At 43.9% G+C, this 17011-nt stretch overlaps 1 protein-coding gene across 2 annotated transcripts in view; it reads right to left on the bottom strand.

Moving 5' to 3' along the window:
* The window catches only part of LOC126365844 (uncharacterized), a 333343-nt gene that overhangs the window by 92189 nt on the left and 224143 nt on the right, over positions 1 to 17011 (bottom strand). For both annotated transcript variants that reach the window (XM_050008482.1, XM_050008484.1), the window contains exon 3: positions 7259 to 7736. In XM_050008482.1, the coding sequence (XP_049864439.1) occupies positions 7259 to 7682 (424 nt within the window). In that variant the 5' untranslated portion in view covers positions 7683 to 7736. The remainder of the gene's footprint in view (positions 1 to 7258; positions 7737 to 17011) is intronic.

Below are 17011 nucleotides of genomic sequence, written 5' to 3'. Positions count from 1 at the left end.
GTAACAGTGTCCCTAATTTGCTGGGAAGTGGCGGTGCGGTCCCCTACGGCACTGCGTAGGATCCTACGGTCTTGGCGTGCATCCGTGCGTCGCTGCGGTCCGGTCCTAGGTCGACGGGCACGTGCACCTTCCGCCGACCACTGGCAACAACATCGATGTACTGTGGAGACCTCACGCCCCACGTGTTGAGCAATTCGGCGGTACGTCCACCCGGCCTCCCGCATGCCCACTATACGCCCTCGCTAAAAGTCCGTCAACTGCACATACGGTTCACGTCCACGCTGTCGCGGCATGCTACCAGTGTTAAAGACTGCGATGGAGCTCCGTATGCCACGGCAAACTGGCTGACACTGACGGCGGCGGTGCACAAATGCTGTGCAGCTAGCGCCATTCGACGGCCAACACTGCGGTTCCTGGTGTGTCCGCTGTGCCGTGCGTGTGATCATTGCTTGTACAGCCCTCTCGCAGTATCCTGAAGCAAGTATGGTGGGTCTGACACACCGGTGTCAATGTGTTCTTTTTTCCATTTCCAGGAGTGTATATTCGAGTTAGGTTCCTTTCATAGTATGCTGATACAACAGCTTCATACTTACCAATCACATTCAACCATGCGCTAGACGAAAGACCCGTACCCAAAGACTGGAAAGTTGCACAAGTCACACCAATATTCAAGAAAGGTGGTAGGAGTAAGCCACTAAATTACAGGTGCAAATAATTAACGTCGATATGAGGCAGGCCTTTGGAACATATATTGTATTCGAATATTATGCGTTTCCTCGAAGAGAACGGTCTATTGACACACAGTCATCAAGGATTTAGAAAACATCGTTCTTGTGAAACACATCTAGCTCTTTAATCAAACGAATTGTTGAGTGCTATTGACAAGGGATTTCAAATTGATTCCGTATCTCTGGATTTCCAGAAGGCCTTTGACACTGTACCACACCAGCGGCTTGTAGTGAAATTGCGTGCTTATGGAATATCGTCTCAGTTATGCAAATGGATTCGTGATTTCCTGTCAGAGAGGTCACAGTTCATAGTAACTGACGGAAAGTCGTCTAGTACAACAGAAGTGATTTCTGGCGTTCCTCAAGGTAGAGTTATAGGCCCTTTTCTGTTCCTTATCTATATAAACAAATTAGGAAACAATCTGAGCTGTAGTCTTAGGTTGTTTGCAGTTGATGCTGTCGTTTATCGACTAGTAAAGTCAGCAGATCAAAAGAAATTACAAAACGATTTAGAAAATATATCTGTATGGTGCGAAAATTGGCAATTCACCCTAAATAACGAAAAGTGTGAGGTCATCCACATGAGTGATAAAAGGAATCGGTTAAACTTCGAGTACACGATAAATCAGTAAAATCCAAAGACCGTAAATTCTACTAAATATCTAGGAATTACAATTAAGAACAACTAAAATTCTAAAGAATACATAGAAAATGTTGAGTGGAAGGCAAACGAAAGACCGCGTTTTGTTGGCAGCACACTTAGAAAATGTAACAAAATGGTTCAAATGGCTCTAAGCGCTATGGGACTTAACATCTGAGGTCATCCGTCCGCTAGACTTAGAACTACTTAAACCTAACGAACGTAAGGACATCACACACATCCATACCCGAGGCAGTATTCGAACCTGGGACCGTAGCAGCAGCGCGGTTCCGGACTGAAGCGCCTAGAGCCACTCGGCCACATCGGCCGGCAAAATGTAACAGGTCTACTAAAGAGACTGCCTAGTCTACGCTTGTCCGTCCTCTTTTAGAATAGTACTGTGCGGTGTGTGATCCTTACCAGATAGGACTGACGGAGTACGTCGAGAAAGTTCGAAGAAGGGCAGCATGTTTTGTATCATCGCGAAATATGGGAGAGAGTATCACTGGACTGATAGAGGATTTGGGGTTGATATAAAACAAAGGCGGTTTTCAAAACTGCGGCAGAATGTTCTCACGAAATTCCAGTCACCAACTTTCTCTTCTGAATGCGAAAATATTTTATTTACGCCGACCTACATAGGGAGAAACGATCTTCAGAATAAAATAAGGGAAATCAGAGCTCGAACAGAAAGATACTCTACCGGTGTTCGTTTTTTCCACGTGCTGTATAGGATTTTAATAACAGAGAATTATTGTGAACGTGGTTCGATGAACCCTCTGTCAGGCGCTCGAATTTGATTTGCAGAGTACCAATGTAAATGTAGACGTAGATGTTATTTTTTTCTTGGCTCTCTAAGAACAGACACTGGCAGATATACATCGGAGAATGGGGCAGCCTGTCTATCGAAAATCATCGTTGTGGAATAGTGAGTGACATGGTATGCTGCTGCTTCATGATGACGCAAGTCCCCATGTCGCAAATGTAATGTACTACTCAAGTGGGAGGCACCCAAGCAACAGCCGTACAGCCTTGATCTCTCCCCGTGCGATTGTCACGCCTTCGGTCGCTTAAAAAAGGCCTTGAAAGGTCGACGATTCCTGTCGGACTAGGATGTGCCATAGGCAGTTACGGTCTTCTTCGCGCAGCAGGACACGGTGTTTCCAACGGGTATCTTCAACCTAGTATTTCGGTGGGATGCCCGTCTCAATGCTCACGGCGATTTTGCCTCATTGACATACCGATTCTGGACTGCACCGCCTTCGGACGGAAATTTTTTAATAGCGCCTTGTGAAGGTGCAGCTGAATGCCGAAATCCTATTACATAACTGTTGGTGAAGTATCTGAACTTAATTGTTTGAGCAACTCAGTAAAATGCTTATTCTTGTTCACGTCTTCATCGACGTTTACATCCAAAATCTTGGAACATTATACCGTGTTTACTGACTGCTGTTCAAGTGCTACGTCAGTTGTTGGTAGGGCTGTATTTGTTATACACAATTACATATAGTGCTTTTTCTCAAAATTTAGAAGAGTTCATTTTGAGAGAAGCACAAAATAATTCTTCAAAGGACATCATTAACAGTTTCTTTCCTGCTTCTCCTCTGATAAGATTTATAATAACACTAGTATGATATACAAAAGTACCAATTCCACTTAATGAATGTTAAGTGAAAAGTCATTCACGTGTCTTAAGATTAGATAAAAAGGCAAAGCTCCGCGTTCCAGTCCAGACGGGCCAACTGGGACCGGCTGACCACCGTGTCATCCTCAGCCAATAGCGTCACCGGATGCGGTATGGAGGGACATGAGGTCAATACGTACCTCTCCTCATCGGTGACGGGTTTCTGACCTTTGAATTGCTACAAACCAATCGCCTCACGAGGCTAAGTGCAAACCGTTACTGTCCTCCTACGAAGGAAAAATCCCTGACATTACTGGGAATCGAACCTGGATCCCCTGCCTTGCAATCAGCCATGCTGACCACTTAGCGACGGAGTCCGGACTATGAGCAGTAGGAGTGAACCCAGAATTGAGCCTTGTGGGATGCCCATCTTGATTTCTCCCCAGTCGCTGAAATTTTCTCTCCTAACATGGTTTCAAATTCAACCCAAATTTATGTATTCTGTTTGTTACGTATGATTAAATTCGACTGTAGAATTTTCACTTCGTGGCGTGTGGTACAGCAACCAATAAACAGAATGTGGTGAATACAACAGTCTTGTTCGCAGAATTGATTTTATTTCTGTATTTATTCATGACCCGTGTTTCACCTAACACTAGGCATCTTCAGATTGAACAGAATAGTGTTGTGCTACGATTAGGGCGTCAGCAAAAATAAACTGCCCTCGTCATACATATTAAAACAAATCGAAGCAAGTATCTTCTCGTGTCATACGTTAAAGGCTTAACACCTGATAATCTTTCAGGTCTTTGCAGCATAGCCAGTCGCTGGAAGTCAGAATTAGGCCCGTACATAGTCCGGTACATGATAAACGCGCTGGAGGCACAATTTTTCGTTCTCTGGCCTGCTACACTATAAAATATAGAAGGACGAAGAACGGCACCTCCAGCGCATTTACCATGTGACGTATCTGATACTGCCTTCCAGCCACTGGTCTGTGCTACACAGACCTGAAAGGTTACCGGGTGTTACCCTGTTAACATACGGCAAGAGCACATACTTGCTTCGATTTATTTTACTATATATGACAAGGGCAGCCTATTATTTCCGATGCCCTTATTGTCGCACCCAAAATCCACTTACTGACACCATACTGATCAGTCGGAATATGCCTCGTAGAGTCACCACCAAATATGGTGTCCGATGCACCGTGACCATTTTTGTGAGAAGGGAGGCCGAACGTGCTCCCGTTCGGTCGGTCAGCGATTGACAGAGTCGAGGCGCACGCCCTGTAGTTTTCTCAAACGATTTTGCAGAAACTACTCGATAAAAAATATTCATTTTTGCATTATTAATAGCTTTAAGTGTCAGCTTCATGATGATGTGCCCATTATTTCGTAAATGTACACAGTTATTGTGATATTTACATGGAACTAAGAGACTGCGTGAAATTCGAAAACGTTTGCAATGAAAAATAGGCATCGCTATATTTTGCATTTGGCGCATATACATAATATGTTGCTGCGTATGAAATTTAGCTAAGACATTGAATGTTTCTTTAGGCTTGGTTGGAGGTCTCTATCTGTCGCCAATGTCGAGAAAATTGATCTAATGTGCACTCAAAGAGGAAATTACTTTGCCGTATGGTTATCATGTAAAACTTCAATATCCACTGTGTTATTCCACTAACTTTTACGACTGACTTTTTCGGTGAAAGAATGTAATTTTTAAGGGCCACGAGAAATGCTATGGGTTTTGGAACAGCTTAAGTGAGACATTACACGTTTATTTTGTACCAAGGATGTGCTTTTTCATAAGCTACTGACCTTACTTTCGCTCAGTCCCTCACTAAATAAACCACTGTTTCAGAATTATCTTGCCGCTGGGTCTGCACAACACGTTAGTGAGGTGAAACTGTGTTTTGGCAAAAGAAGCAGATTTCAGAATGCAACAAGAGAAATGTGTGGGTTTTACTCAAAATTCGCCATTCATGACGCTTCTCTGAAAGTTATAAGAGGTTAATGAAACAGGTGAAAATAAATAGCTGCATTTGTTGCACTTTCAGCAGAATTCTTTTTAAGTACTAACTAAACCAGAAATGACAGATCCTTTTTGGAGGATCAAATGCAAGTGTGGAAGTGGAGGGGCTCCACAAAAAATGTGAACATTGGCTTCGGTTTAGAACAGAGGTCCCTCTCCAGCGCTCGGTATTTCCCGTACAGCACCTGCCCGCAATCCCCACAACTACAACTCTCCCCACAGCCAACTGCGCATCTATTGGCCACGTTATTCTGCATTGATCTATCAGGCGAAACGATCGTCAGGAATAAATAAAGCAATAAAATCAATTCTGCAGCCAACCCTTGCTTTCAAGACATAAAACTGTTTTTGTAAGCGCATTAATTCCTTAAAACATGGGTTTTTGTAAGACAGTAACATGATCTATACGACCAAACGCCTTGAAATGATTACGAAAAATATCAACTGGAGATAATTTATTATTTAAGGCTTTTAATTTGTGTTGAGAGAATGCGTAAATAGTAGTCTGCGTCGAACTACCCTTCTGCAACGCAAACTGAGATGTACCAGGTAAATTATGAGACTGTTCTTGAGTAAAGTTCTTTTTCAAATATTGTGGAAAAAGATATCACAAATTGGGCAATAACTATTTAACACATTCTTGTCATCTTTAAGCCAGTGGCCTCGTAGCAGTGGTAACACCGGTTCCCATCAGATCACTGAAGTTAAGTGCCGTCAGGCTTGGCTAGCACTTGGATGGGTCACTGTTCAGGAATGTCAAGTGTTGTTGGCAAGTGGGGTCCACTCAGCCCTTGTGAGGCCAATTGAGGAGCTACTTGACTTGAAAGTAGTGGCATCAGTCACGAAAGTTGACAATGACTGAGAGAGTGGTGTGTTGACTGCATGCCCCTCTATCTAAACATCCAGTGACACCCTCAGCTGAGGACTATACGGTAATCGGTCAGTACCTTTGGGCCTTCTGACACCTGTTTGGACATAGAGTTCTTGTCACCTTTCGAATGAAACTGCTGTGTGCTGATCAGCCAGAACATTGTGACCACCACCGACCTCTACCGATATAACGCTGTCCAGGCAATAGCAGCGTCCCTGACAAAGAATGACTGCTGTCCACAAGAGTTAGCTGTCAGTGTGCAGAATGGGGAAGATGCATGATCTATCTGAATTTGACCATACGCAAATCGTGGTGGCCTGGAGGCTCAGCATGAGAATTTCGGAAACTGCACGGCTTGTCAGTTGTTTGAGGAGTGCTGTGGTGAATGTTTTCAACATGTGGCGAAACCAACGTGAAACCATGTTCAGACGTCGTGGGGATGGGTGGCCACACCTCTTTACAGGTGTCGGGCGTCACAGGCTGGGCAGACTGGTAAAATAAGACAAAGGCGGCAAACTGTGGTGGAACTAACATCAGATTTTAATGCACTGAACACACAGTGCACTGAACACTCTTTACAATGGGCCCCCGCAGCTGATGACCCATGCATGTGCCAATCTTACCTCCATGACTGTGGCAACTACGACTGAAATGGCTATGTGGTCATTGGCACTGGACGTTGGCGCAGTGGCAGAGCATTGCAAGGTCTCATGAATCTTGACACCTTCTTCATCAAGCCAAAGGGAGAGTGCGAATCCGTTGTCTTCCAGGGGCGCAGCTACTTCATATCTATGCTGTGGGATAGAGACAAGCTGGCAGTGGCTCCATTACACTCTGGGGCATCCATTTGTCCAGTGAAGCTCATGCAAGGCACCATGACAGCCAAGGAGTATTGTACACTGGCTGCAGACCACATACACTCCTTCAGATGGCCATGTTTTCCGACAGCAGTGGCACTTTTCAACAAAATAATGCGCCATGTCACATGATGAAGAGTTTGACTGATGGTTCGAGGAAGACAGCGGCGAGTTCCAATTGATGTGCTGGCCCCCAACTCGCCAGATCTGAACCTGATCGACCACATCTTGGGTGTGACTGAATGTGGCTTCAGAGTTAATCACTCTCCCCCCCCCCCCCCGTGGAATTTACATGAATTAGGTGACTTGTGTGTGCAGATGTGGTTCCAGCTCCCTGCAGGGACCTACCAAAGCCTCACTGCTTCCATGCCACGACGCCTCGCCGCTGTTATCCGTGCGAGAGGTGGACATACCGGCTATTAAGTAGGTGGTTACAATGTTCTGGCTTATCAGTGTATGTGCGTCTGCTCGAAAGCAGCTGCAGCAGTGGAGGCTTACCTTGCTGGTAGGCCTTGGAGACGAGCCGCGAGTGGCGCAAGGAGGACCTGGTGGGCGCGTGCCGCTGCGCCAGGTCGGCGGGCCGCGCCGCCACGTTCACCGGCACCGTCGTGTTGAGCGCCGGCAGCAGCGACGGCGTCTCCGGCGCCGCCGCCAGCAGCGAGCGCGACGCGCGGCCGGCGGGCGTCGAGGAGGCCAGCGGCGGGGGCGGCGGGGGCGGCGGCAGGGGGGGCAGCGGCGCCGCGGCGCTCGACGAGTCGCCGTCGGAGGAGACGTCGGCGGCCGGCAGCGGCGGCGGCGGCGGCGCCGGCAGGTTGTCGTACAGGCTGCTGGGCCGCTCGCGGCTTCTGCCGCCGCCGGCACCGCGGGCCCTGCCGCCTCCGACGCCGCCGCCGGGCGCATGCGCGCGCGGCAGCGTCGACATGCGGGCTCAGCGCGGCCTCGCCGACCGCCGCCTCATCCTGCACGCCACAGCGATCTGGAACACGCGAGGAAAGCCGATGTAGCGCTCTAGCGGCTAGTATCGGCAGACTTCTTCCTCGGCACTGATACAGACCGATGAAGATGACCGATATGGGATGCTTTACTACTGGCAAAAGGGTGCGCTACCTCATTTCCTCACGGAAGTTCGAGGTTTCCTCGATAATCGCTTCCCACGTCGGTAGATTGGTCGTGAAGGGTCAGTCGTATGGCCACTTCGCTCCTCAAACTTGACACCTCTGGATTTCTTTCTCCATTGTTTCAATAAAGACCGTGTGCGTGGCCGGCCGCTTTGGCTGAGCGGTTCTAGGCGCTTCAGTCCGGAACAGAGCTGCTGCTACGGTAGCAGGTTCGAATCTTACTTCCGGCATAGATGTATGTGATGTCTTTAAGTTAGGTTTAATTAGTTCTAAGTCTAGGAGACTGATAACCTCAGATGTTAAGTCCCATAGTGCTTAGAGCTACCATTTGAACCGTGTGTGTGTGTGTGTGTGTGTGTGTGTGTGTGTGTGTGTGTGTGTGTGTGTGTGTGTGTGTGCGTTCCTCCCATACCAAAGAATTCAGCTGACCTGAAAAATCGAATTTACGTTGCCGTTATCGAGCTTGTGCAACGAGGGTGGGGAGAAATTGATTACTGGTGGGATGTTTGCCGATCACAAATGGTCACATCGAACCAAAATGACGCTTGACATTTTTATGTGAAACTTGAGGTTGTTTTCTACAAAATGACAAATCTACCGATTCTCGAAGTTACCTCAATAAATTTCTATATCATTTTTGGCTCACCCTGTATAATTTGCTGTCACTCCCACTTTCAACGAACAATAGTTGCCTTGGGTAAAATAATACTAATAATAACATAGACAAATTTTCTAATATAAGAATAATACTTTGTTAACAGTATAACTTGATACATCGTTTTAAGTTAACGTACAATATCTGATCAAAAGTATGTGGGCAGCTATCAGTGAACATCCTATCTGTCGTGTGAGGGCGTGCCACCTGATGCAAATCATTTTATGTCAGTTAGACGCGTTGCGTGTTGCTGATTATGGAATGATGATGAGAGCCGCACAATAAGTCGTAGAGTGGAGAAAATCTCCGACCCGGCCGGAAATCGAATCCGGGCCCCTTCGGTTTGTATTCAGTCGTGCTGATCCCCAAAAGTAGCTCAGGTGGTTCAGATGGCTCCGAGCACTATGGGACTTAACGTCTGAGGTCATCAGTCCCCTAGAACTCAGAACTACTTACACCTAACTAACCTAAGGACACCACACACATCCATGCCCGAGGCAGGATTCGAACCTGCGACCGTATCAATCGCGCGGTTTCGGACTGAAGCGCCTAGAACCGCTCGGCCACCGCGGCCGGCCCCAAAAGTAGTTATATTTAACTCCATATCAGAGATAGTACTACTGTTCTCAATTTTTTTTACGTTATGCTGCTAAGACATTGCTTCATTTCTACGAAAATCAATCCAAATGCATCTGTATATGACTCAAGAGCACACAGAAATATGACTACGTGAGTAATCAATTAAAATTTGTGACTCCGCTGAAGATTTCATCGTAGAGCGGACGCAGCATTTAAGTAAGTAAAATTACCTTCAGCCGTGTACAGGTACGTCAGTTCGGACCCTCGTTGTTGATATCCTACATTAATGACCTGACGGACGATATTAATAGTAGCCTCAGACTTTTCACAGGCGATACAGGTATTTATGATGAATTACTATCAGAAAAATCTGCACTAATATCTGTTCAAATCTAGCAAAGCTTTCAAGGTGTTGCTAATTTTGTAACTCGTTTTAAACGCCCGAAACGTAAAATTACAAAAAGCAGAATTGTAGTATTCTGTGAATACAACGTTCATGAGTCACAACTGGAGCCATTCGACTTGTACAAATAACACTTAGTAGGAATATCAAATGGAAAAATCACACATGCTCAGTCGTAAGTAACACGGATGATAAATTTCGGTCCAATGGCAGAATAATGCGAAAATACAGTTTACAAACGGAACAGCTTACAAATGAAGGAGGTGGTCGAAAATATGGAAACGCCAAAAAACATTACGATGCTTAATACGGTTTAGAGAAGTTTTTAGCATTCAAATCAGGTTCCAGTCGTCTCGGAATTCGTAAATATAGGTCCTGAATGGTTCTCAAGGGAATCTTATGGCGATGATGGAGGTGCACAGCGATCGCGCACCCTTCTCTCTAATGTAGACCACGCAGACTCAGTAATTTTGAGTACTAGTGACCGGTGGCCAGGGGAAGATGCGGCAGTTCATCCTCGTGCTCAAAAAACCAGTCCTGGACAATGTGAGCTGTGTGAAAAGGGCCCCTGACGTCTTGGAACAGAGCAATACCTTGGGGAACATGGAACTAATCAGCCAAAATGGACACAGAAACCTACCAGTAAGGTGGCTTTGCACAGTGTTCATGACATACTACGATATGGCTGTCCAAATCACCATCAACATGTTTTACCCGCCAGAAGTTGGGAAGGCCCCACGGAGTGGCCGCGCGGTTTGAGGCGCCATGTCGCGGATTGCGCGGCCCCTCCCGCCGTAGATTCGAGTCCTCTCTCGGGCATGGGTGTGAGTGTGTTGTTCTTAGTATAAGTTAGTTTAAGTAAAGTCTAGGGACCGATGACCTCAGCAGTTTGGTCTCTTAGGAATTCACAAAAAAAAGTTGGAAAGAGTGTGCAACAAGACTCATCCGAACAAATGATCTCCTGTTGCTCCATGGTTCAGATTTTATGGTTTTAACGCCACATTTTCCGGTTATGGACATTTCCATCACTGATAAATCGCTTTGGGATGCCGGCTCACGCTGTAGTTGCCTGCTTATGGAACTCCCTTCGTATCGTTTCGCTCCTGACGTGGTTCACGAGTGCAACACTTAGTTCTGCAGTGACATTTGCAGTTGTCGGGCTCTTATTTTTCATCAGAATCCTCTTCAAACACCGTCTGTCACGAGCGCTCAATACACCCTTATGTCGGCGTTGTGACTTAGTGAACGATGTTTTTCCGCTTTTTCTACATGCATTATAAATTTGCGATATGGTGCCTCCTGAAACACGGAACATCTCGGCAATTTTTGTTATGGGAGAATCCATCATACGAGCATCAACAGTTTGCCGACATTCGATTTCCCTTAGCGGCGACATAATGCATTCACATCTGCACATTTCACTGTTCGGACCAAGAATGGCACTCAAAACGTATGAGGGCATTGCACAGATGCTGTTCGTGGTCAAATACAATAACACAACCGACAGGCCTGACTAGCATCTCTATTTATGTTAAAGTATGGATATCTCGCCGTGTTTCCATATTTTTGTCCAAGTTGTGCGTCCCATCATAGAACATAATGTAGGACCCATACCAAATAGGATCGACAACGGACATCTAACGTATACAAAGCAGGGCGGCACATAAGAGTGCGACGGACATACTCTTAAATCTGAACTGGTAAACTCTTGGAGATAGATATCAATTAGGCTTCGGAGGCCTACTTAAAAGTTTCAGAATCAGTATTTAGTGAAGAATCTAGAGGCTTGGCTGATGGCTTCTTCACTTGACAAACTTCTAAACATTCATGGTGGTGTCTGATTGTTCTATATCGTGTCTCTCTACCACTTTCGCGCAACGACGCTCTGAGCGTGTTTTTTAGGGAATTAACTAGTTTGAACCTGGGACCTGTTGCTGGTAAGGAGACGCCAGACGACACATGACATGTAGAATTCAGAAGAGTTCAGTGAGACTAGCGCTGATATAACCAAATACTAAATGATCTCAGCGTCAGCTCCACTGCACTCCCTGTAAAAGAATCTTAATACTAACTAAATTTAGTGAAAAGGATTCAAGGCTTTCCTATTTTTAGTTAGCTGGTAAAATATCGTCGAAAAAAGCAGTTAAGTTTACCATTGGAAATTTTATTCTACTCACAAAACATCGTTTATAAATTGCACTATTGATAAAAGGAAATGTTTTAATACAGGATGGTAAAAACCAACTGCGTTCAACAAAAATGTGAACGAATATTCCCTGAATGGGTTTCCAAGTTCTACAATCGATCGAAGGATGACCTATGCCATATCACATCTATAATCTAGGTTTAAATTAAGTTTCACAATAGAGAAAACTATCAAAATGGTCTACAGTGACCCTCAATTATCTTTAATTACTTATCTAACCTGTCGTAAATTACAGTGGCTGATGTGGCTTCTCACGAACTATAAAATAGAAAAATCATCGCGTTTCAGATCTTTACTTCAAGTGGCAAATGTGAACACCATGAGTTTTAATTAACGATCGACACTAGTATTACGCAAAAAGGGGGTGTAACAGATGAGACTTCTGCAGTTTTGAGTGAAGCCTTATGCGCTCAAAAATGCGGCATCGCGTGCGTTCATTACCTTGTCGGTGTTTAGGCAGCGTCAGGGCGACAGCGGCCGGGGCACCAGCCGTCCAGCTCGCCGTCTCGGAACCAACTCTAACTTCTCCTCACTACAATTTACTGAAGTTGCTATAAAAAAAACTATCTGGCTATGTTTTCATCTGACCAATCAGGGTCTCAATGTTAACCTTAAGCTCTGCCTACAAAAATTCTGTCTATCCAATGAGAAACGTTATACTTTTCGTGGTGGGGCAATGTTTTTAAAGTTTGCAACGTAACAGAGACGCTAAAATGTCTCACGCTAAAACCTGCAGCTAGTGTGGTCCTTTTAGCGTTATCGTAAGATCTATACTGCTCTTCTGGAGGGATCTATCTTTTAACATGGGCTGGGGAGTGATCCTAATGTAACAGACACGCGAAAAAGTCTCACGATAAAACTTGCGGGTGGTAGTGGCCCTTTTGTGCTATCGTAAGATCTATACTGCTTTTCTGGAGGGCTCTAGCTTTTAACATGGGCTGGGGGTGATCCTTGACGTACCTGAGACGCGAAAAAGCCTCATGCTAAAACATGCGGGTTGTATAGTCGTACAGGTAGGCTCGCGGCGTGTGTGCCCAGCCCCTCCCTTATCTAGCTTAACACGGTTCTGCTCTCGGCTTCTGTCCTCGTTTCTCCCCTCGGAACTGCGTCTGCCTCACGGTGGGAAGGTACGACATGCATTTAGGCATTCTTGTGTTAGACTGTGGTATTCCATTTGCTCACTCGTTACTCTTATTAGTTTGGTTAATTTAATGTCACGATTTATTCCAAGCTATGTGACATACTACTGGATTTGCTTATCATGTCAGGGTTTTCATGTAAGGTGTTGGATTTGCCTGACACCTTACAAACTTTCATCAAATTTGAAAAAGAATCAAATCACAAACATCAGGAATTTTTTTTTATTAAGTGTAATGATCAGAAAAGGTGTCTATCCATATGACAACATGGATTCTTGGAAGTAGTTTGGAGAGACAGAACTACCAGCAAAAGAAGAATTGTATAATAAACTGAATGACTGTGAAATAAGTGATGAAGGTTGTAATAATGCAATCTTAGTTTAGGAAAAATTTAATACCAAAAACCTTTGTGAATATCATGATCTGTATCTTATAACTGGTGTATTGTTATTGGCCGATGTGTATGAAAATTTTAGAGAAACTTGTATAAAATCTTATGATTTAGATCCATATTGGTCTACTACTGCACTAGGGCTACCTTGGAATGTGATGCTGAAAATCACTAGACAACCACTAGAGTTATTACATGATTATGATATGACTCTTATGGTTGAAAAGGAATAAGAGGTGGTATTTCACAGTGTTGTAAAAGATATGTAAAAGCAAATAATAAATATATGAAACGCTATAATGTCAGCAAGATATCAGATTATTTACGATATTTAGATGCAAACAATCTGTAAGGTTATGCTATAAGTCAATAATTTCCATATGGTGAATCTGAATGGGATGATTAAGATTCTTTTGATTGCACAAAAATAAGTGCAATTTACGATAAATCTGCACATGTGTAAGTGTTTGAAGTAGATCTAAAATAGCCTAAAAATGGCATGATCTGCATATAGATTTACCACTTGCACCAGAGAATAAGTTTGTACCTAACACTAAAGAAGTAAATTGTTGACTATTCTGACTGACAAAAATAATTATATTGTTGAATACAGAAATCTAAAACAATAGTTGTCTCTAGGAAGGAAGATAACAAAAATAAATAGTCTTAAAATTTAACCAGTGTGACTGGTTGAAAAAGTACATAGATTTAATACAGAAACGACGACTACAGCCAAGAATTATTTTGAAAAATGTTCTATAAATCGATGAATAGTTCAGTATTTGGAAAAACTATGGAACACATATGAGCTAGATATAAAATTAGTGACACATAAAGAAAAGTAAGATAAACTTGTGTCAAAGCCAAGTTTTAAAGGGGTAACAATATTTAATGAAAATCTTGTTGCTATCCTTCAGTATAAGACAAAAATCAAATTTAATAAACCGATCTACATGGGCATGAGTATACTTGATTTAGCTAAAGAACTGATATATGATTTTCACTATAGAATCATGAAACCAAAATATGGAGAAAATTGTGTTATCAAGATATAGATAATTACATCTACCACACAAAAATTGAAGGTTTTTATAAAGACATGAAACCGATGATTGATCATTTTGATACAAGTAAACTCCTGGAAATGGAAAAAAGAACACATTGACACCGGTGTGTCAGACCCACCATACTTGCTCCGGACACTGCGAGAGGGCTGTACAAGCAATGATCACACGCACGGCACAGCGGAAACACCAGGAACTGCGGTGTTGGCCGTCGAATGGCGCTAGCTGCGCAGCATTTGTGCACCGCCGCCGTCAGTGTCAGCTAGTTTGCCGTGGCATACGGAGCTCCATCGCAGTCTTTAACACTGGTAGCATGCCGCGACAGCGTGGACGTGAACCGTATGTGCAGTTGACGGACTTTGAGCGAGGGCGTATAGTGGGTATGCGGGAGGCCAGGTGGACGTACCGCCGAATTGCTCAACACGTGGGGCGTGAGGTCTCCACAGTACATCGATGTTGTCACCAGTGGTCGGCGGAAGGTGCACGTGCCCGTCGACCTGGGACCGGACCGCAGCGACGCACGGATGCACGCCAAGACCGTAGGATCCTACGCACTGCCGTAGGGGACCGCACCGCCACTTCCCAGCAAATTAGGGACACTGTTGCTCCTGGGGTATCGGCGAGGACCATTCGCAACCGTCTCCATGAAGCTGGGCTACGGTCCCGCACACCGTTAGACCGTCTTCCGCTCACGCCCCAACATCGTGCAGCCCGCCTCCAGTGGTGTCGCGACAGGCGTGAATGGAGGGACGAATGGAGACGTGTCGTCTTCAGCGATGAGAGTCCCTTCTGCCTTGGTGCCAATGATGGTCGTATGCGTGTTTGGCGTCGTGCAGGTGAGCGCCACAATCAGGACTGCATACGACCAAGGCACACAGGGCCAACACCCGGCATCATGGTGTGGGGAGCGATCTTCTACACTGGCCGTACACCTCTGGTGATCGTCGAGGGGACACTGAATAGTGCACGGTACATCCAAACCGTCATCGAACCTATCGTTCTACCATTCCTAGATCGGCAAGGGAACTTGCTGTTCCAACAGGACAATGCACGTCCGCATGTATCCCGTGCCACCCAAATTTGCTCTAGAAGGTGTAAGTCAACTACCCTGGCCAGCAAGATCTCCGGATCTGTCCCCCATTGAGCATGTTTGGGACTGGATGAAGCGTCGTCTCACGCGGTCTGCACGTCCAGCACGAATGCTGGTCCAACTGAGGCGCCAGGTGGAAATGGCATGGCAAGCCGTTCCACAGGACTACATCCAGCATCTCTACGATCGTCTCCATGGGAGAATAGCAGCCTGCATTGCTGCGAAAGGTGGATATACACTGTACTAGTGCCGACATTGTGCATGCTGTGTTGCCTGTTTCTATGTGCCTGTGGTTCTGTCAGTGTGATCATGTGATGTATCTGACCCCAGGAATGTGTCAATGAAGTTTCACCTTCCTGGGACAATGAATTCACGGTGTTCTTATTACAATTTCCAGGAGTGTAATTATCTAGTAAGTAATATTTATGGTATTCCACAAGTAAACAACATAGTTTTAGGAAGAATGAAGGGTGAATGTAACAGAAAAATAAGGAAGAATTGTGTGGTTTGAGAGCAAAAATGTATGCTTATAAAGTTGGTAACAAGAAGGAGAAAAAATCAAAAGGAGTGAACAAATGTGTTGTTAAAAACAAAATAACCTTTGAAGATTATGAAGATTGTTTGTTCAACAATAAAGAGCAGTATAGAACAATTCATATGATTTGACGTGAAAAACATGAAACCTGCCCACTGAGATAAACAAGAAAGCAAATAGTCCTCAGGACGATATAACATATATTTAGGAAAATAAAATATAAACATTAACATATGAACATTTCTGGAATGAGATTGTCACTCTGCAGCAGAGTGTGTGCTGATATGAAACTTCCTGACATGTTACAACATTTCTCATTATTATCATCTTCTTCATAAACAACATTTAAAATTGTAATAAAATCTTTTTCTATGTAAATGGGAGCTCTACTGTAGAAGCTCAACAACACTAATTTGGTTAAAAAGATTAGTAAGTTACAAGTAAATGCTTTATATAATGTTAGAGGCTGTGAATATTTATGTACCAGATATGGAGAAGAAATATGTTTGGAACTCAAAAATGAATTTAAAATTATTTTACCTGATAGATCTTCAAATATAATTAGAAATTGGCATCTTAAGCTTTTTGAAGAATATAATATTAATTTGAGATATAAAGGAATGAAGAAACTTAAAAATAATGATAATAATGAATTTCACAATTTGGAGCTTAGTCTGTGAATTCCTCGAGTATTTCATGTGGAACAAAATCTAGAGTGCACTTTGTGAATTTTTTGTAAATTTAAGTCTTTCCGACTACAATTTATAATCTTTAAATGGGCAGTTAACTTGCGCTAAAGTAATGTAGTCAGTGCAGAGGTAAAAAACATGAACAATTCCATAAAGATAGTTCGAAAGAATGGGTATCGTAATATAAGTAAAGAATGTGTTAAGAGATACCAGAAAATCAAAGATACATTGAAATGTGGTGAAACATTAGTAAAATCTTAAAATCAACAATTCATATCAACTCACAGGTGCTAAAGAAGAAATAATTAGGAAAATTTTAGGTAAATAAGATTTGCACATAGTAAGATGGTTTTTTCCCTTATTTTCTTAAATTAGAATTTTT

This window comes from Schistocerca gregaria, chromosome 4 (genome assembly GCF_023897955.1).
Source record: "Schistocerca gregaria isolate iqSchGreg1 chromosome 4, iqSchGreg1.2, whole genome shotgun sequence".
Lineage (NCBI taxonomy): Eukaryota > Metazoa > Arthropoda > Insecta > Orthoptera > Acrididae > Schistocerca > Schistocerca gregaria.
The sequence above is the reverse complement of the archived record's forward strand: the minus strand, read 5'-3'. Positions and strand labels throughout refer to the sequence as shown.